The sequence below is a fragment of the Colletotrichum gloeosporioides genome, assembly GCF_011800055.1.
Source record: "Colletotrichum gloeosporioides strain Lc1 chromosome Unknown consensus_90, whole genome shotgun sequence".
NCBI lineage: Eukaryota > Fungi > Ascomycota > Sordariomycetes > Glomerellales > Glomerellaceae > Colletotrichum > Colletotrichum gloeosporioides.
The window spans coordinates 2,520-22,264 of record NW_025544735.1 but is presented as its reverse complement, the minus strand read 5'-3'; the positions used below and the strand labels follow the sequence as shown (position 1 = coordinate 22,264).

Sequence of the window (19,745 nt, the reverse complement as noted above, 5' to 3'; positions counted from 1 at the left end):
GGCTTGCCTCCCTCCTGCTCTCACGCAGCACAAAAATCAGTTGCGATTTTATAGCCCCCCAAAAACATTGCCCAAGCTCCGGCGCCGAAATTCATCTACGAGAGGGTATCTAAGTGCAGCAGAAACGAACAGACGGGGCCGCTTTCCTCCCGAAAAAAAACAAAAAAACGTGATACCTTCTCCAAGCTTAGATAGTTGTTTGCGTCCAATGAGTGCCCTCCGCTTTTTGCCCTGTATGGCGTATATGTGTAGACTGGCAGTGTTTTTCATGGTAATTATGAGTGGAAGCCCAATGTGAAATGCCAATAGAATGTGTCGTTAGATGCGTGGTACAAATGCTCAAATGGCAATGCTGACTGTTTTCCTAGAGTCTCCCTCTTCTGTGGGGAAACTGAACACCAGTTTGTAGAGGTCGCGTAGAAAGACGTATTGGGCAGCACGACCGGCCATGTAGTTGACACTCCTCGCCATGTCGTTTGCCGCGATGCGCTTTCCTCGAATCGGAAGCAACGAAGATCCGCGGAACGATGCATCCGCCTGTACGAGGTTCTTGTAGTTCTGCAGCAACGTAGCATGAGCCGGGAGGGAACCGAAAGAACCCGTGGGCATCTGCTTCACGAAGGCCTGCAAGGCGGCCTTCTCGGATTTGTTGTCGAGGGCTGGATCTCGGGCGTAGCCAACATTCATAGCCGCCTTGATAACGAGAGCCTTGATTCTACTGGTGTTGCTGTCGTCGCCTGCAGTAGTTGTCGTGGCCGTGCTTGATGTCTTGTTGCTGCTTTGCGAGTAGCTTGACAGCTGGGAAGCGCTGCTCGACCACCGGCCTCCACGGCCACTGTCGGAGGTGGTACCGAGGACCAAGATGTTGGGGACTCGTGGTGATTGACTCTCTGGAGAGATTGGGGTGTCTTCGAATTCCGTGACTGGAGTCTCGGGCACTGGAGGAGGCTTCCTCGTGCGCTCCTCTACGACACTCTTGTGGCTTTCTCGCTTCGAGTAGGAAGAACGGTTGGATGCTCTGCTATCTCGGCCTGACGGCTGTTCAAAGTTTTGCTGGTGGCCGAAGAAATTTGTCTGACTTGGCCTCGGGGTGTTGCGATCTGGACGGACTTGAGTCCATCCATCTCTGAAGAGATCGCACAACTCCCAACAAGCCTGTACTGCTGACCCCAGGAGTTCTTCGTCGGGGGCCCTTCCATCTCGCCTGTTCTGCCTCAAGCTGAAAAGCATCTCGGCTAGTGACCAGCAGGCTTTCAGTAAAGAGTCGGTCTCCTCAGCCAACTCGCTTCGTTGCTTCATCAGCCGATGACAAAGCGTGATGTAGAAATCCAGCGTTCGTTCCCGAAACTGTTCTGGCAAATTTCTTATATCCTGAGCGCTGTACAGACTGTAAGAGAGTTAGCATGCATCCATGCATGATACCGTTACCCGCTCGTACTCACTGGTTATTCAGCTCGAAGCTAACCCGGAGGATTGAATCGGCAACTTCATCCTTCTTCTGCCGTACATCGAAGAGTGATTGACAGAAATCACGGCAAAGATCGAGATTCTCTCGTACGTTGTGACCATACAAGTCCTCATCTTGGTTGTCATAGAGCCTTTGGCAAAGCTTCCAACAAGCCATCCACGCCTTCTCGTGTGCGTCCGGAGTTCCTGAGCTGTTGAAGACCCTCATCCGGTGGATAGAGCTAAGATTTGCCAAAGTGTTGCATAGCGTCCAGCACTCGTGAAGTGCAGTTCGTAGTGCCGTGATCTCTTCGGCCTCATACGGCAGACCGGGGGTAGCGTAGTCTTCATCGTAAGTTTCGGCGTCGGTTTCTTCTCCTCGCCTTTCATCGATTTCTGATCCATATTAGTTAGAACCATGAGCGGGCGACAGAACCAAATACGTACTCTCGAGACTGCTAGTGCTGCTTGAGCGGAGCCTGGATGACTCGCTCAGCATATCTTGCAGATCCTGTGCTCGTGGCGTAGCACTGTCGATGCTGTAGCGTACAGGCCTAACATCCGTGGAGAGTGGAGGGGGAGTGGGCAGTCCGGGAGATCTCGACTTTGTGAATATGGTCAGCCACCTGTCTCTCTTGAAGTCAGTTGGTAGCGCACCTTGGATGCATGTTCTGTAACAGGCGGAAGGCTCATTGTATCAGTCTTCGGCGACGTTCTGACATCAGCCTTCGCAGACTTTGCAGACCTCGGTGAAGACTTCGCGTCAGACTTTGGCGATGACTGCTCGCTAGCCTGGTCCGGCTTGACAGTAGGGTCATTTGAAACCTGTTCGAAATAAGTCACTGGTCATCTGATATGAGCCAGTTGCGACTTACCCAGCTGTGGAAACTCTCGGGCGCATGTATGACCGAAACAGCTTCTTCGCTGCCAGTCTGTCGAATGTGATCGGGAATATTCGTGGTGAGCATCACGAGCTGTCACATGTCAGTACTATTACTATACACCATTTTCCGCGGGTCAATCTGCATACCTGGGGGTGAGGTAGAGGATTGGCAATTGTTGGTCGAGCCTGAGCTTCTTCTGCTTCTTCATCTTCGATTTCCGTCGTCTCTGTGCCAGTCGAGGTGACAGGTGAAGGTCCAACAATATCGCTTGGGCTCATGAGATGCATGCCGCTCGACATTCTTTGCATGGAGTTCGGTCGGAGGGAATTAGAGTTTGACTGTTCTGAAGCAGCTGATGACCTGGCGAGGCGTGAGTGCTTGCTCTGCGAAACTTGAGATTTACGTAGCTTACATGCTGGAGAATGGCGATTGGAATGATCCGTTGTCTGGAGAAGAAACGGACATCTCGTTGTGATGCGAGTAGGCCGATATTTGACTTCCAATAGACGATCGCAGGGGCGCTTCGAGTGCCATGATCAATCTAAAGTCCCTTTCTATAATGACTTCCTAGTCTTTCACGACCTCAAGGTTTGGGTTTCAGGCGAACTGCGACGGCGGATGGTAGTCGAAAGAATGCCTCGGGAGCTCAACGCAGCAGAGTTGTAGGTTGACTAGGCCGTCTCCAGGGCCGTGCTGGCTGTTGGCCTCGATCCTAGAGGCCGTCGAGGCGAAGGATCAAGCTGTGCTGGATGCTCGGGTCTCGTTGACGACGGCCTGGGGATCACCAAGCTTCGAGACGAATAGCGGCTGGCTTGAAAACGAGAGAGCTCGAGAGAGCGAGGGTGGGGAGGACGGTTTAAGAGGAGCTGTGCCTACTGCTACCTCAATTCTGGGTTGAGGAATGGTAGGATAGGGAACCGGGGGCCCTGGTTGTTCTTGTCTGTACCTCGCTCACGCGAAGTATCGACAGGGTCAGGCGGGTTTGGCAGCGTCGTGGCGGGTCTTCTGCGCTTGCTGGTCGGACGGCTAGGGGGGACGGGAGACCCAAGCAGCAAGCAGTATTACCCGTGGTTCTAGCTTCTGAAGACCGAAGGATAAAATTATGGGGCGGAAGCGTTGGAACGACCTGCGGGCAACGCGACTACCGCTTCGAAGGGGGATGGAAGAAAGTGAGAGGACGAGGAAGCACTGAATCAGGCTGAGCTGCGCGTGGCTGCGATTATGCTGCAATGCATCTGTAGGAGGGGCGGTTGAGAAGACCTGCGGCTAAGATTCGACGAAACGGATGACAAGCACGGCTCCACCGAATGCCTAGTCGTCCAGTCGGTCTCGCGCAGCCGGGACAGAAGACGAAAGACGGGCAGACAACCAGGCAGGACAGACGACGGCCGATGTGGATGTCAAGCCTGTGCCGCACAGGGTCCTAAGACTCAGGGTAGACAGAGCTTGGTAGCACAGGTCGGAGGTGATGGGACGGCAGCAAAGCGTGGAGTTGTTGCAAACGAAGAGACAGAAGTGAGTGCCCTGCGTTCCGTGACCTGAGTCGATGGTAAGGTACCCGGGACGGTGCAAGACAAAGATGACGGACGAGTTGCAAGCTAGATGAGACAGATGTCAGAGTTCTCTGGTGTTGTCTGAATGGCTGGTCGAATTTCGGCCCGCCTTATGGACAGGCACCTCACATGGAAAGAAGGGACCGAAAGCAATCGGCTCTGGCTGTGCTGGCCGAATCATAGATGAGCAACTCGGCAGGACAAACGGAAAGAGGGTGTTGTTGGCATGTCCATCAGTCCGTCAGGTTCGAGGACTACAGCGTGGGGACAGAAAAAAAAAAAAAAGGACGGGAGGCGTTGGGACCCGGGCATGATCCAATCCGCGGGCTGCGTGGGACTGGACTTGTTCGGCCTCTTCGTTCTCTGACCCAAGAAAGGCTCTAGAGGGGCGGTTGGTAGGGCAGGCACTTGCAGGCATCTTGGGAGGCAGAAGGAGCCAGTGAGATGTGCAGCTGCGCGTGTTTCCCCAAGGACATGGCAGACACCTCCTGACGGGTTCGACCAGTCAGACGTGAGCACAGCGTTGTGTCGGTGGATGAGAAGAGCATCGTCGAGCTGTGGGCTGCATGAAGCAGACAGGCGTCGGCGCTTAGCAGAGGTGGGCGTCGCATCCTCCAGCGAACCACGACCTGCCCTGGCCATGCGGTAGCCCCACATGGCCCCCGGAGGTGGAGGGCATCTTAGTGCTCGGAGGGGAGGGGAGCTTGGGAAGGGAAGGCAAGCCGCCTTGAAGGTAAGAACATGAACGTTGAACTAGTTTCAGTGCACAGGTGTAAATGGCTGCTTTCCTCCGGGTTACAACGTGGCTCAAGCATCGGTGCTGTTGTTGGCGGTACTGAACAAGGTGCCCGCCTCCATTCATCACAGTGAGCAGTCTCAATTCCAACGTGTCGAGTGTAAGACAGCCAGCCATGCCGCATCTGTCCTCCTTTCAATGTCTTGCCTGGCTGTCCACAGTCTGCGTCAACGAGACGAGATGAGGTCGCAGACTCAGGTCCTTAGGCCGAGCCGGTGTGTTGGGCCCGACGGTATCGACCGTGTCTGCTTGGCTGAGTTGGGACTTTTGTGCCCTTTTCGATTGCTTGCAGCGTGCCTGCTCCTTCTCGTACATCAAGGGTGGATGGGCGGATATCTCGCAACAACCTTCTTCTCGTGGTCCCCTAGCCACCATTCAGACATTCAAACACTGTCATGGGCCAATCCACTGATGCCGTGTCATGGAAGACGCGAGCACTCAGTCACGCTTCCTCCAAGTGCGTCTGTGTTGCGTTTGGGGGCGATGACACGCGTGCGTGTTCATGTGAACGGCTCTGCCCGTCCGTCATGTCTTCAGCCTGTCTCGGCCGCCCTTTGCCGCCCTGGTGAGATGGTGAGACCGATGGGAGGCTTCGCTTTGCTGGGCGCGGGGACAATTGTTGGAACCTGTATACTTTCACATACACCTGCACTAGCTCCAACACACCTTTCTTATTTGCTGACTCCAAACTGACGGAACCGAAAGTGGCCTCGACCGCGATACTCGACAGGGGGGTTTGCTGGTGGTGGCCCGAGTCGGTCGGTCAACAAACAACCAGTGGCTGGGGCGGGCATTCTCTTCCTATTGTCCGAACCAACGTGCTACTGCTATTGCTTTGCTTGGTGATAGTCTGTCTGCCTAATCAGGTCTGGAGGCGTTAGGCCTAGCGTTATCCGAACTCTTGGTAAGATGTAGCTCAGTTAAACTCGGAATGGATTATGGTCGTGAGGTTGGACCTACGTTTGTATCTTGTCGTCTGTGACTTCTGCCTATCAGCCTACATCTCCATACTTCGTCCTGGGTATACTCACTACCCAAGACGATTTGCGAGTACCTTGTCTGTTCCTGGCCGCTCCTAATCAAATCTCCGCTTCTTCTATTCATGGTAACAGCAATTCCGACGATTTGGGCCAGCGGCCGTTTTTCTCGCTGTTGGAACGTCTTGGAAATAAAGTGGACCCGCCCTCCCACTGATCGACCTCCCGCCTACCTCACTGACACGCCAACTCTGACAGGGCACACTGGCCTCCTGTTTGCGCTGGGGGAACAAGCCCGGACCCAGTAACGGCTTCGATCCCTACTGGTACGGCAGGTACGTATTTCCCATTTACCTCCCGTTGCAACTGTTGGTTCTCCGACTGAGAGTTTGCCCTTGCTTCTCTTCTTGTCACTTGACGCTCTCTCTCAATGGCTGTTGTCGTGCCACATTTCTTTTCCACCTCCAACCGCATTTATCCCTCATGCGTGATCGCAACGATAGTTGACTATGGCAACTAACTGACCGACATTCCAAATGCTGGCGAGTTCAGAGCCGGGGAACCTCCGGGACGGACGTGGGAAAGGGTCAAGAGCCACCAAGGCAATGGACAGCTCCAACACGGCGTCCTCCAGTCTCCTCGGGATCATACGGCGGAACGAACATTCCTATTGTTGGCAAACTTGATCCCGGTCCCAGAACCCGGAAATACGGAATCATAAGGCGGACCAGCTTGATTCCAGTTCATCTCGAAATACCCGCGGCCCTGGCCAAGTTCCCTGGCAAGGTGTCGATGTCCCGCAGCCACAATCATCACCTGATCAAACCTCGCTTCCCAAGCTGTCCCGAAACTCGGGTCCATGTTTCCTGCCGCATGCTGTTGGCACTGAGCTCGCCATGGCATTCTCTGTCATTCTCGTCATCCTTGATGAGTTCCTTCCCAGTTGTTCGCCTAGTGCGGTGACAACTGTCGGTGCCTCCCACTGATCACAGCGCTAGCAAATATTCTGGTAAACAAGCGGAGGTGACCCCGGCGATGTGGCGGGGTGCCAGCTCCAGGACCCAGGAATCTGTATACGGGCACCATTTGCTGATCGCCGATGGAGGAGGGGTGATGGGGTTGTACTTCACACCATCCCAAACCCTCGTCTGCGATGCCTGGAAGGATCAGCTACGATGCTCTATATCGCCCGGCTGCCGCGTTTCCTGATTCTCTGATATCGCAGAAGATTATCAAAAGCCTCGCGGAGTATGCATGCTACTTCTCCGGCCTTCCAACACCACACAGCCTGCTCCCGACTCGGACGCCGACATATGGATCATGGTTTACTGGGGTCGGCGCTGGTATCCCTGGCGCCACGACCGCATCACGCATGCAGGCCAACGCGCATAGGCGCCAACAATTTTGTTCTATGAATTGTTACGGCTCAGTCTTCCCATTTCGGGCAACGCCTCCATTCTGTGTGACCGATAGGAAGCTGAGCTTCTCTGCTCTCTGGGTCTAGCGAGCCACTCGCAGCAGCCATTGCGCGCCAGTTGGATCCTCCATCGCGGTTACGACGGAGTCATCTTGCGCGAAAGAATCAACTTCATGGGTGGAGCTGTGGGATTTGATCCTAAGTTTGTCTTCTAACCGTTGTTTGTTTACGCACAATGCATCCATCAGGCGGACTTATCTCCATACTCTGCATTTCGTGCGTCAATACAGGACGTGTGGTACTTCCCTGCGTCCCACCGACAAATCACTACCTCCCATGAAATGAAGACTAGGCCCCAAGGCCGCGGATGTTATCCGGTTCTGGAAAGTCTGTTGGTGCTCTTGGTGCTCTTCGCGGCAAAATCGCCGCGTCAGTTCCAGTTCCTCGGGTTCTTCAATCGGCCACCGGGCTCATCCTACGCCTTCCGCAGCAACTTTGCTCCCATTGCTAGCCGACCCATGCGGTTGATCATATACGATGATTCGCATGGTTGAGGAAGACGATGAGCCTCGGCGGAGCACTCAATGCACCCACATCGACCAGCAGACTTTTCAGGCAGCAATTGGCAAGCCTCTTGGACTGATGGACTACAAAGACGCATTGTCTCATCCATCTTACGGGGCTCTGATCAATCACTGGGGAACGACGTTTTGGCCCCCAATACCAGACTGCCGAGTGATTGAGGCTCTTCTGACCGAGACAAGATGCAAAATTCAGCAATCACTCACACCCTCATGATTTGAATACATACAGTGGCGCGGTGGTGGTCAGCGACAGGTACCCAGTCGGGGAAGCGACGGTGTTACATTGAAAATTCCTGGACAATTCTTTCTACCTTGACCGCCAGATCGAAGACTTTCTCCGATCCCAGTTGAAGCACCAACAGTCGACTAACGCACTGCAGCCAAATTGGGCGTGGGCTTGCGACATCCTGTGGAATGCCTGTCCGATAATCCGCTTGGTATACCCACCTAGATTGTTCAACCAGAGTCCCCGATACCACAGTTGTTGGAACCAAAGCCCAAGTAAACCAGCATACATGGCTAGACGAAAGGCTGTTGCATTAGATTAACCGTCCCGACATACGTTCTTTTCACATGAGAAGTACACCAAGCGGCAGAATGATGTTGAAATCGCAACATCCTCAAGGCAGAGTTTCCCAACCTCCGCTCACAGCCCAAAACGCAAGTCTAGTTCGGATTCATTCCGTCTCTCTTGAATGCGAGGGGACGTGCGTTTGCCTAATCACCAAGGCAAGAAACCTCATCGCGGGTGGGAATACCAGGGATTCTCAACGTTGCTCTGTAACTCGGTCGGCTTGATAGGCATAGTGGGTGCCGGTTCTTCGTCGTGCACGGGTTGTAAACCGTTGTTTATTTCAGGCACTCTGGTTCCCTAACGCCTTGCAATGCTTTTGAATATCCCAAACTCCTAGTACACCGTCGCCCCGTCTTGAATCTACGGGTTCAAGGACATCTTCTTCTCGTTACGTCCGTCGGGAGTGTACCTGAAGTTACGCGTAAGAAGTCTGGAACAAAGCCGCCTAAGATACGGAGGAACATACTTGAGAAGCTTCTCGATAAGGTCAACGTGGGTCATGACCATACGACGGCAGCAGTAGCGCTTGAGGCCAAGCTGGTCCATGGCGTCGCTGTGTCAAGTGTCAATAATGCGCTCGAACATGCCTGATGAGGCCAGCCGCTCTAACTCACCCATCCGTAATGCCGTCGTCAATGAGCTTGAGGTAGCGCTCCCAAAGGTCGCCAGTGACCTGCGTGATTCGTCAGAGGCCGTATCTTGCGCGGAAGGGCGTCGCATCGACTAACCTTGCCACAGGAGAAGCAACGGACGGGAATGATCATCTTCGCGGTGTTTTCGGGGTATCAAGATGTCCGCTAATCGGAAGTCTGAGCGTGAAGCAGCGATCGGATTGGACGTGGAAAATTCGGTCGCGCAGTCAATCGCAATGGAATCGCCGTCGCCGAAGAAACTGTGAGGGTACCTCCGGGCGCGCTGCCTGCGGCGCGCTGAACAAAAATTTAGCGGTCCATTAGTTTATCCGCTTATCTTATCAGTGAGTGATCCACTGTGAGGATATCCACCAATTGCATGGCCCAGCGACTCAGCGGGACCAAAAAATTCCTGGGAAGCAACTCTCGAACTTTTTTTCTGGAAGGGTCGTGTGCGAGCGGAACAGAGCAGGAAATCCAAGCCAAATAGTCGAAGGTCGGCTGCAAAGTTATTTTTCCCTCTTTACCGCACCGAATCCAACAGCAGCCACTCTTTCTGCTATCTGTCGACCTTTGCACAAAAGAAAAATGGCACCCTCTACCCCGAGAGGTCGGGATGCCGACACGAAGAAGCGCAAGAGAGACCCCAGCGACAAGGACGGCCAGACGAAGCGCCTACGGCACAAGGGAAGCAAGCCTACGAATAATGGTGATACCGACTCTGGGGATCTTCGCGACAACGCCTTGAACGTTTTGTCGCAGCTCAAGAAGAATCTTACGGACGACCAAATCGAGACCGAGCTCTCCAACTTGGGCAATTCAGACCCCCAGGCGACTGGATGGCAGGTTTCCGCGCCAATGGGTGGCCGCATGGCCGATATCGACCCCATTTTCGTCGAGAAGGAGAAGTAAGAGCGCCCACGTCTTGTGTTAGTTGATCTGTCTGACGTGCGAATAGGTACTTGATCGTTACTTACAATACCTCTCTCCAAATCTACTCGGTTGCCGAATCCCTCCTTATCCGAAGAATTGCTCTCCCAGTGGTTCAGAATACGTATGGAGACAAGTCCAATGCGCCGAACATCGTGGCCACATGCCTCTCTCACACCAAGCCCGACTTTGTCTGGGTGGCCTGCTCCGACGGCAGAGTCTGGCGCGTCAACTGGAAGAAGGGAACCCAAGTCGACCGGGAGTTTCGCACAAAGTCGCAAACTGCGCTTGACATGTCAGTCGCAGCAATCCAGGGAGAGAAGAACAGCATCGAGGTCATCTACGTATCGGAGTCAACGGTGCAGTTGAAGGGCGAGATTGTGGCATACTCAGGGCCCGACTTTACGCAGCCGACATGTGAGATTCTCTTCACGACGAAGCAGGCAGAACAGACTATCCACCTGCTACGCTCAAGCACTGATGGCAAGACGGTTATTGGCGCCACAAGAGACAATCTTATTGTCGGAACAGTCACACCCAATGTCACCAAGACGGACCTTGGCTTGGAATGCGAGTTCTTTGCCTTCAACACGACCGATATCGTTTGCTCTCTCGACTTCAAGATTACCAACCGAGATGACGGCATTGTTGTTGACCTTATTGCCGGATGTGCTCGAGGTGCGATCTACTACTACAACGACATCCTCAGGAAGCTCCAAAACCTGAATGCGCCCAAGTCGAAGAGGGACAGCCTGCAAGGCCGCAAGTACCATTGGCACAGGAGAGCAGTGCATAGCGTCAAGTGGTCCAAGGATGGTAAGTGGTGACAAGACTCGATTCACTTTGGAACTTTGACTGACACTGTGGGTTCCAGGCAATTACATGCTCTCTGGCGGCTCTGAGAACGTCCTTGTTATTTGGCAGATGGACACTGGCAAGCTGAACCACTTCCCCCATCTTTCAGGAAGCATTGAAAACGTGGTTGTGTCGCCCGCGGGATCCTCCTACGCCCTGCACCTTGATGACAACTCCCTCATGGTTGTCTCGACCGCCGATATGGTTCCGAAAACTTACATCTCCGGCATCCAATCGGCCGCTCGTTTCACTTCAACACCCAAAGACTTGCTTGTCAAGCGCGTCTGGTCAGCCGACCGTGAGGTGCGCCACCATGTGCCCGCCGCTCTCAATCCGGCAGAGCCGTCGAGACTGTACGTCTGCACAGGTGCCGGTCAACAAGCCATGCTGGCTGGTGACCTACAGTCTGCGCCCTTGCTGCAGTCATTCGACATGGAGTCCTTCAGAAACGTCGCGAAGCAGGCCCTTGCGAGAACCCAGCCTACGGATGTCAACATCACGTCGAAGGGAAACCCAATCTCAGAACCCCGCATAACTCATGTCGCTTTCTCTCAGGATGGTGGCTGGCTGGCCACGGTTGACGACTGGCAACCACCTAAGCGCGACCTGGAGAAGATGGCCCCTGAAGCTCGCGAGGAGTTCGTCAGGGCGAGACGCGAGGTGTATCTCAAATTCTGGGCTGTCGGCGAAGATGACCAGCCTTTCGCTTTGTCCTCCAGGATCAACAACCCCCACATCACCAGCCGACCTGAGACTGTCCTGGATCTGGCTGCGGACCACACTTCGAATCGCTTCGCCACCCTGGGCGACGACGGTATGGCGAGGATATGGCATTCCAAGGTCAGACAGCAGGACGGCGTCGAATCCAAGGGCACATCCGGTGAAGTTTTGCAGTCCTGGTCATGTGCTGTTGCCGTGGCTTTGGGCAGCAGCGTGGGATCTGACGCTCTGGCAATCACTGGCGAGAACGCTGGTGAGCGCAGCGGCAGCCTCTGTTTCTCCGAGGATGGTTCTACCCTCTTCATCGCCTTTGGCAACTCAAATGACGGAACCGTCTACGTCGTTGACACCAAATCTGGTGAAATCAGGCTCACATTGGAAAACATGTGGAAGGGACATATTCGCCGCCTGCAAGTTCTCTCTCCTTACATCATCACACTCTCCGATGACGTGAGAGTGTATGATGTGGTTGCCGACGAGTTACAGTATGGCATCCAGCTGCCTCGCGGGCGCAATGCCAACATGACCAGAGAGTTCAGCCATTTGGCCATTGACCGCAAGTCAAGAACATTTGCCGTCATTGTACCCGGCGGCCAGGTCTCACAACTTGCTGTCATGAAGCCGGAAGAGCCAGAATTGCTCTGCGTCAAGCGCATTCCCCACAAAATCACGAGCTTAGTCTCTACAGGAAGCTCCTCTGGCTTTGTCGCAGTTGACGATTCGGCCCAGGTCTGGACAATTGCTGAGGCTTCCGACACTGCCGCAGTGGCTATTTCAAGACCACTCGAGGATATGCAGTTGGATGGCGAGCCTGTTGCGGAAGACGCCATCATTGAAGATGAGGAAATGGAAGAAGACGATGAGATGGCCGCTGATTACGAGGTAAACGGAGCTGGGGAAGAGATGGAATTGGACGATGATGACGCGCAGCCCGCCACCATCAACAGGCAGCGTCTGGCGGAGTTGTTCGACGCGGCACCAGCGTTTGCCATGCCGTCTGTCGAGGATATGTTCTACAAGGTCACAGGGATGCTGGCGACGAAACCTCTGGCATCATCATAGACTTAAAAGTTGTCAAAATTTGTTTAATATACCCAATAATAGACTGATTACAGGAACAATGTCGACTGTGCCGTTGGAGTTGTTGACTTTGGTCTCAGGGGACTAACACGTCATCCAATCAGGCCTAGTCTGGCCCGAAGACAGCCGTCCAATTTGTACCCCGCGGCTCCGATGCGGGGCATACCCCGACGCTCAGAGCCCCGCTGCCGCAGCACGCCATCCCGTCACGTCATTGGGAATTCAATAGCCATCGGCTTATTTGGCATACACGGTCGTACTTCCTTTCTTCCGATATCTGCATCTATCATACGCTCCTTACGCCTTTGCGTGCAGCACGTGCGGAGAACTCTGCTGCTATAAACGGCCCCTGGTGCATGTTGATGAGAATATCACCACAACTTCTGTGTCTCACTTCTTTGAACCTGTCTCATCGACACGATGTCTTTCACCTCCATTCCAGTCCTCGACCTCTCGTTGTCTCAGAATCCCAAAACGAAGCCTCAGTTCCTTGCAGACCTCCGCCATGCGCTGATGGAAGTCGGCTTTCTGTACCTTAAAAATGCAGGTGTCCCTGATGAGCTGTTCCAGAGGGTGATCAAGGAGGGAAAGGCCTTTTTCGACATCCCCACGGAAGAAAAGTACGGCATACTTCTTCTATATGGCTCACACACACGTTGAGCGAGACGCATCGGACGAACTGACATCTCACCAGACTCAAAATTGAGATGAAGAACGCCAAGTCCTTCCTGGGATACTCGCAACTCTCAGCCGAGATCACAGCTGGCAAGATAGACCACCGCGAACAAATCGACCTCTCGACGGAGCATCCAGTGCCAAGTGCCAAAGATCCTCTCTACTACAACCTCCTCGCACCGAACCAGTGGCCCTCAGAACAAGCCCTGCCCGGCTTCCGGGACACCTTCACAGACTACATGGACCGCATGGGCAAGATCTCCATCGCCTTCACTTCCCTCATCGCTGAGGCCATCGGCCTCCCGCCCAACGCCTTCAACAAATACTTCGACACAGACCAGCAGCACAAGCTCAAGATCGTAAAGTACCCCGACGTCAGCGAGCTGGGCATCGACGCGGCGTCGGGCGTGCAGGGCCAGGGCGTCGGCCCGCACAAAGACAGCATGCTGACGAGCTACCTCCTCCAAGCGAGCCACCACCGCGGGCTGCAGGCGCAGAACGTCAAGGGGGAGTGGATCGATGCGCCGCCCATCGACGGGACCCTCGTGGTCGCCATCGGGCAGGGGATGGAGGCGCTGACGCAGGGCGTCTGCGTGTCGACGACGCACCGCGTGCTGAGCCCCGGGCCGGGCGAGGGCGCGCGGTTCTCGATTCCGTTCTTCCAGGGAGTCAGGGGCGACGCGGAGTTTGAGGATCTGGAGAGCGTCGGGGTCGGGAGCGTGCCGGAGGAGGTCAAGGAGCAGAGGCGCCAGGTAATTGAGAAGAACGGGGGCCGGCTTGACGATGTCGAGTTTACGTTTCGCAAGGGCGGCGTGGCGAAGACGCTCGGAGAGGCGACGTTGAGGAACCGGGTGAAGAGTCATCCGGATGTTGGCGAGAGGTGGTATCCTGATATTCTTGCCGCTATTCGGGAAGAGCAGAGGGCAGCGGTTGCGGTGCCAGCGCAATGAGGCTGAGTTCTGGGTGTCAGTCATAGACTTTGCAACTGATTGCATGAAGCATCGCCAGGTCTTGTTATATCGTGGACTCGTATTTGTCTTTTTCCGATATAAAGAGAGCAAAATTCCAATATTACGCCTTCGCTGAATGCCCTGCCTCACCAACTACGCCTCGCTACTCAGCCTCACCCCGCGCCAATCTCCCAGACATCAACACCCTACCGCCAACGCCTAACACACACACCATATCGTTTTCTTCGCCTATGCGGCGACAAAAGAGGGGAAGCAGTCGGCAAGACCCTTGCTGTGCTTGTTCTCGGCGTGCTCGGTAAGACTAGATGGCACAACTCGTCAGCACATGAGCGCGAAAACTGGGGCAATGTGTTGCCAGCTGAGTATCGGGACAGGAGACATACGCGGGAGCCTTGGTGGTCTTGAGGAAGGTGGCCTTGCAGATCTGGCACTGAATGTCCTTGGCGGCAGCGTTCTGTCATTGTTCGTGTGAGCGCATGTTGACTAGCGAAAGAAACATATACAGGAGAGACGCAAACTTACCACCTTGAGCTGAGAGCCCTTGGGCTTCGCATCCTTCTGGGCGCGATCGCGCTTCTGCTGAGCCTTCGCCCCCTACATGCCCGGAATGTCAGCAAAAGCATGCCCCTCAATTTGTTTCCACCAAGACCCTGATCAGCGGTGGGGGGCAGAGGAGTGTATGTGAGGAACGTACGTTGCCCATCTTGACTGCTTGGTGATTGACGAAAGTCGGATAAGTGGTAAGTCGTTGTCTTCCGGAGAGCTGGTAGCACGAGTCGGTAGCGGTAATGTGAAAGATCGTTGGGTTTCGGGAGGAGAAAGGACAAAAGTTACTGAAGCGGGCGCAGACGGCACACTTTTTTTTCTCCCTCGGACGACCCCGTAGCGCTTCTGCATGGATCGGCAGCCTAGACTCAGCGAAGAAAATGCACAGACCCCCAGACTCAGTGACCAACTGTGAGCCTGGCCTACGGCCACCCCTATTACATAAGCATATGTGTACATAGCTATATTAACCCCATTAGGTCCTATACTAGCAATCCATCCTTCTATAACTATACCTTATAGTACTATACCTCATAGTAGTAGTATAACAAGAAGTTACATCTATAGCCTTAAAAAGGTATTAATTTTTCAGTTATATTAATAGAAAAACTAAATATAAATATTATTAGATCATAAGATCTACTATATTAGTAATCTTACCCTAATTAATCTTATAACTACATTATTAAGAGGTCTTATTACTAACTAAAGTCTATACCTAAGTATAGAGATTACCCTACTTTTACTACTACCTAACCTTATCTCTTAACCTCCTAACTACACCCCTCTACTTCTACTACCTCCTCTATCCTATATACTTTTTAGAGTTTAGAATCTATTAATCCTACTCTATATCTATCTTCTTTTCTATATTAGATTACCCTATATAATCTTAAATTTTTAGAAATAGCTAAAAACTACTATTTAATCTAATCTAAACTTAAATTACTAATAGTTTTAAATCTTATTTTAATTTTATAACTATAATAGATTTTAACCTTAAATAAGATTTAATATACTTATTATAATTTACTAAAGCCTTAAAATTAGATTAAATTATAGATAAGGACTTAGTTATTACTTATAGGATTATAACTACTAACCTTATTAGTTTATAACCTACTATAATCTACTTTATAGATTAGAATTTAAAATATACCCTTAAGGCCTTCCTCTATAACTAATACTATAAGGCTTCTATTTTTAATAGATTATAGATCTAAAAGGCAGTATAAACTATAACACTACTAGTATTACTACTACTTACTCTAATAAAAACTACTTTAATACTATTCTCACTAGAGGATATTAGTTAATTAACTTAAAGCTTTAAAAAACTTAATTTAGTTAGCCTTTCTAATAAGCTATAAATTAGACCTATTAACTTTAGATCTAAAGGTAAGACTAAAGCTACTTATAACTATACTAAATTAAATCTTATTTTTAACTAGAAACCTTCTTCTAATACTAATATTAAAGAACCTCATTAAGATCTATATTAACTTAGATCTAAAACCTAAGATAAGATACCTAAATCTAATAACTTAATAGGAACTATACCTTAAGTTCTAACTACTAAAGTAGTAGTTATAATAATAAATACTATAATATAGAACTAGCAGAATACTATTAATTAGGACTTCACTACTATAATAGCTAAAGCCTTTAAGTAGAATTAAGCTTAAAACCTACTATTAACCCTAAACTTATATTATAGTAATAATAATAATAGTAATAATAATTAGAATTAGTCTCTTAAGTCTATAGATATTAGCATATTTAATTCTAAATTTAAAGATCTATACTAGTTAGGTATAGTATTAGATAGTAAGATAACTATCTATACTAATATCTACGCCTTTATAGATCGTATTAAGGATTTAGCTATAATAAGATCTAATACCTAAGTTTATAAGATCTAAACTTAATATCTATAAGGATCTATATTAATATAGTATTTATAGGTTCTAACTGAAGTTAATTAAGAACTACTCTGATCTATACCTATATCTACTATCTCAGCTAAGTTACTTAAGTAGTTTAAGCCCTATTATAGTGATATTATATCTTATTAGAAGTCCTTATCTTATAGATTAACTAATATTAGTATTAAGGATATTATAGTCTATTTATAACTTATAATCTGCAATATAAAAGCCTATAGTATAAATAATATCACTTCCTAACTCTGCATAATTTATAAATCCTTTAATAGAGCTATTAAATTAGTTATCCCTCCTCCTAACGATATAACTACTCTTAAAGTATTTCTCTAATCTATCTACTAATAAGAATCTATAATAAAGATACTAATATCTAAATAGTTACTATAAACCTACTGTTATAGCCCTAGCTATAACTTAATAGGTAAAAATATTAATATATATATTTTATACGACTAAATAGGTTAACCTATTACTTTTAACTAGAACTTTAACGCTAACTAACCTTAGAATTTACTTAATAGCAGATTTAGTTAGAATAAGCTTTAAATTAAGAACTAACCCCTTAGTCTATATTAATAGTAGTAGAACTAAAACCTAACTAGCTTTAAACCTTAATAGAACTAGCTAAATTAGTATACTAAGTTCTTAACTTTATACTAGTTCTATAATTAGTAATCTAACCTTAATCTTAATTTATAGCTAGATATAGTATAACTTAGATTAATACTAGAGAACTATTATCTTAGATAGAACCTAAGTGTTAAGGCTAATTTAGTATAATCTACTTACTATAGTAATACAAGCTCTATAATCCTAAGAACCTTAATATCTCTAGATAGATCTACCTTATACTTACCTTCTAAGCTAGATAATTACTGCTCCCTATTAGTTACTAATAATATAGATAAGCCCTCAGTATTATTCTATAATAACTAAATTATAGATACTACTAATCTTAAATAGATTAAACCTAGTAGAGACTTTAACTTTATATAGTTTAAAGATAGCTATAAGGATACTTACTTTATAGCTATAACGCCTCTAGAGAAACTACACCTAATAACTTAGAGAAAATATTAGTTTTATAAGTAACTATTCCTTAGTAATAACTAGCTCTATAAGTATATCTATAAGGATTATAATACTACTAATAACACCTCTAATCTAAATCTAACTACTATAGCTTTCTTTAGTAAGTTATCTTCACACTATAGTAGTTCTTATAACCTACTAGTTACCACCTTAAGTAGCCCTATTTAGCCTATCTAAGTGAGATTATTAGTAGACTTATTAACCTAAGTTAGTATTAAATTTAGATTCTACTTATAGTTATACTTATAATACTAGATTACCTCTAACTTAAACTGAAATCTATTTATATAGCTTAATATCTATAGAGATATAAGTTATTCCTTATTACTACTTAATAGAACTACACTTAAGTAATACTAGCCTATAGCTAAGATTTATATTAGATTAGTTCCCCTCATAGTTAAAGGTATTAGTAAATCCTTATATCATATAGATTAATATATTATTCTAGATCTATATTTTTATAATATCTTAATCTCTACTAGATAAAAAGCTATTATAATAATCTAATATAAGCTATCTATTATAGACAATCTATCTATAAATATACTAATCAGTATAAATTATCTAGGCCTAGAACAGTTTAATATTATTAATAGTAAAGGTTTTATAACTATTAGGTCTTATAGCATTAAGATCCTTATAGCAGTATAGCGTAATAAAAACTACTATAAAGTAAGAGTTATAGCTAAATCTAAAATAGTTATCTTAGCCTATTTAATAACTTTAGTACTAGTTTACTATTTAATCTTAAATACTAATATTAGATAGGATATACTTTTTAAGCTTATAGATCTCCCTATTATAACCTATACTATAATAACTAATATCTCTCTATTAGATATCTTAGTCTATAATAATATAGATACTAATTAGATCCTTAATTAAAACTAATTTATTAGTCACTTCATCTCTATTAATCTATCTACCTAAGTATAGCATATCAATAAATCTAAATCTACTACTATATTAGAATTTATACTTAAAGAATTATATTAACCTAAGAAATATATAATTAAAGCTACTCTAATCTAAGATAAATAAACCTATACTTATATAACTAGCGTTAAAGTCTATAACTACTAACCTAATACTAATAATATTAAAGCTATCCTAATAGAATTTAAATATATCTTTAAGGAATCTAGTTTTACTATTATTCTAGAAGATTAATAGATATAGGTCTACTTTAAACTAAATTAGGATAAATAGATACTATATAAATATAAGATCTACCTACTTAGAGGCTTAGAATAAGGTATTATTAATTATACTATTAATAAACTAAGTAATAAGCTTTATCGCACTCTTACATAAGTTTCCTTTATATTCCTAGTTTTTATTATTTAGTAGGAAAAGGAGATTAAGATAGATCTTAAGATTAAACTAGATTTAGATAGAAATAGCACTAATATAATAACTATATCTATACTTATAAAACCTATAAAACTATAGGATCTAGCTAAAGATTATAAGGGCTATATAGTTATTAATATCTATCCTCTTAATAATATAGCTTTCACTAACACCTATCTTATAAAAACCTAAGATAAGATTATTACGAAGTGTATAGATATAACCTATATCTTAATATTTAATACTATAGCTTTCTACTACTAATAGCATATATACTTAAACTTATAATAGGTATTTATAATTATTACTTATAAAAGCTAATTTACTTTTTAATATCTAATAATAAGATATAAGAACTATAACATATATATATAACGCTAAATAGACTCTATTTTAGTAGATACTAATAGAGTATTATATTATAATAATATTATTATTACGTCTAAGGGTTTTAAGAACTATATCTATAATCTCTATAAGGTGTTTTAAGCTCTCTCTAAGGTTAATATCTTATTAGGACTAAATAAGTTATTTACTAATTTCCCTATAGCTATTATTCTAAGTAAGCTAGTTAATTTATTTAAATTAAGTATACTTATAACTAAGCTATAAGCTATTAAAGCTATTAGGTTCCTAATTATATTACGCTCTCTTAAGCACTTCTTAAGATTTAGATCTAATTTATACTACTATATACCCTAATATACTATA

At 47.0% G+C, this 19,745-nt stretch overlaps 5 protein-coding genes across 5 annotated transcripts; 2 read left to right on the top strand and 3 right to left on the bottom strand.

Annotated features, from left to right (window-relative positions):
* Positions 1-339: 339 nt before the first annotated feature.
* On the bottom strand, positions 340-2,864 carry GCG54_00000313 (uncharacterized protein; the record flags this gene model as incomplete). Its single annotated transcript, XM_045400454.1, has 7 exons — positions 340-1,387; positions 1,443-1,842; positions 1,894-2,050; positions 2,104-2,271; positions 2,322-2,420; positions 2,477-2,690; positions 2,743-2,864. 7 exons carry the CDS (start codon positions 2,862-2,864, stop codon positions 340-342), a joined length of 2,208 nt encoding a protein of 735 aa, XP_045258040.1.
* A 5,727-nt stretch (positions 2,865-8,591) lies between these two features.
* Positions 8,592-8,995, bottom strand: GCG54_00000312 (DNA-directed RNA polymerases I II and III subunit RPABC5; the record flags this gene model as incomplete). The annotated part of the gene is made up of 3 exons (XM_045400453.1): positions 8,592-8,784; positions 8,846-8,904; positions 8,960-8,995. The coding sequence occupies 3 exons, from the start codon at positions 8,993-8,995 to the stop codon at positions 8,592-8,594; spliced, it is 288 nt and encodes a 95-aa protein (XP_045258039.1).
* A 456-nt stretch (positions 8,996-9,451) lies between these two features.
* GCG54_00000311 (U3 small nucleolar RNA-associated protein 17) lies at positions 9,452-12,430 on the top strand (the record flags this gene model as incomplete). The annotated part of the gene is made up of 3 exons (XM_045400452.1): positions 9,452-9,771; positions 9,822-10,609; positions 10,668-12,430. 3 exons carry the CDS (start codon positions 9,452-9,454, stop codon positions 12,428-12,430), a joined length of 2,871 nt encoding a protein of 956 aa, XP_045258038.1.
* A 438-nt stretch (positions 12,431-12,868) lies between these two features.
* On the top strand, positions 12,869-14,073 carry GCG54_00000310 (Leucoanthocyanidin dioxygenase; the record flags this gene model as incomplete). The annotated part of the gene is made up of 2 exons (XM_045400451.1): positions 12,869-13,068; positions 13,143-14,073. 2 exons carry the CDS (start codon positions 12,869-12,871, stop codon positions 14,071-14,073), a joined length of 1,131 nt encoding a protein of 376 aa, XP_045258037.1.
* Positions 14,074-14,322: 249 nt separating this feature from the next.
* Positions 14,323-14,797, bottom strand: GCG54_00000309 (uncharacterized protein; the record flags this gene model as incomplete). The annotated part of the gene is made up of 4 exons (XM_045400450.1): positions 14,323-14,395; positions 14,478-14,548; positions 14,617-14,688; positions 14,789-14,797. The coding sequence occupies 4 exons, from the start codon at positions 14,795-14,797 to the stop codon at positions 14,323-14,325; spliced, it is 225 nt and encodes a 74-aa protein (XP_045258036.1).
* Between the last annotated feature and the right edge of the window lie 4,948 nt (positions 14,798-19,745).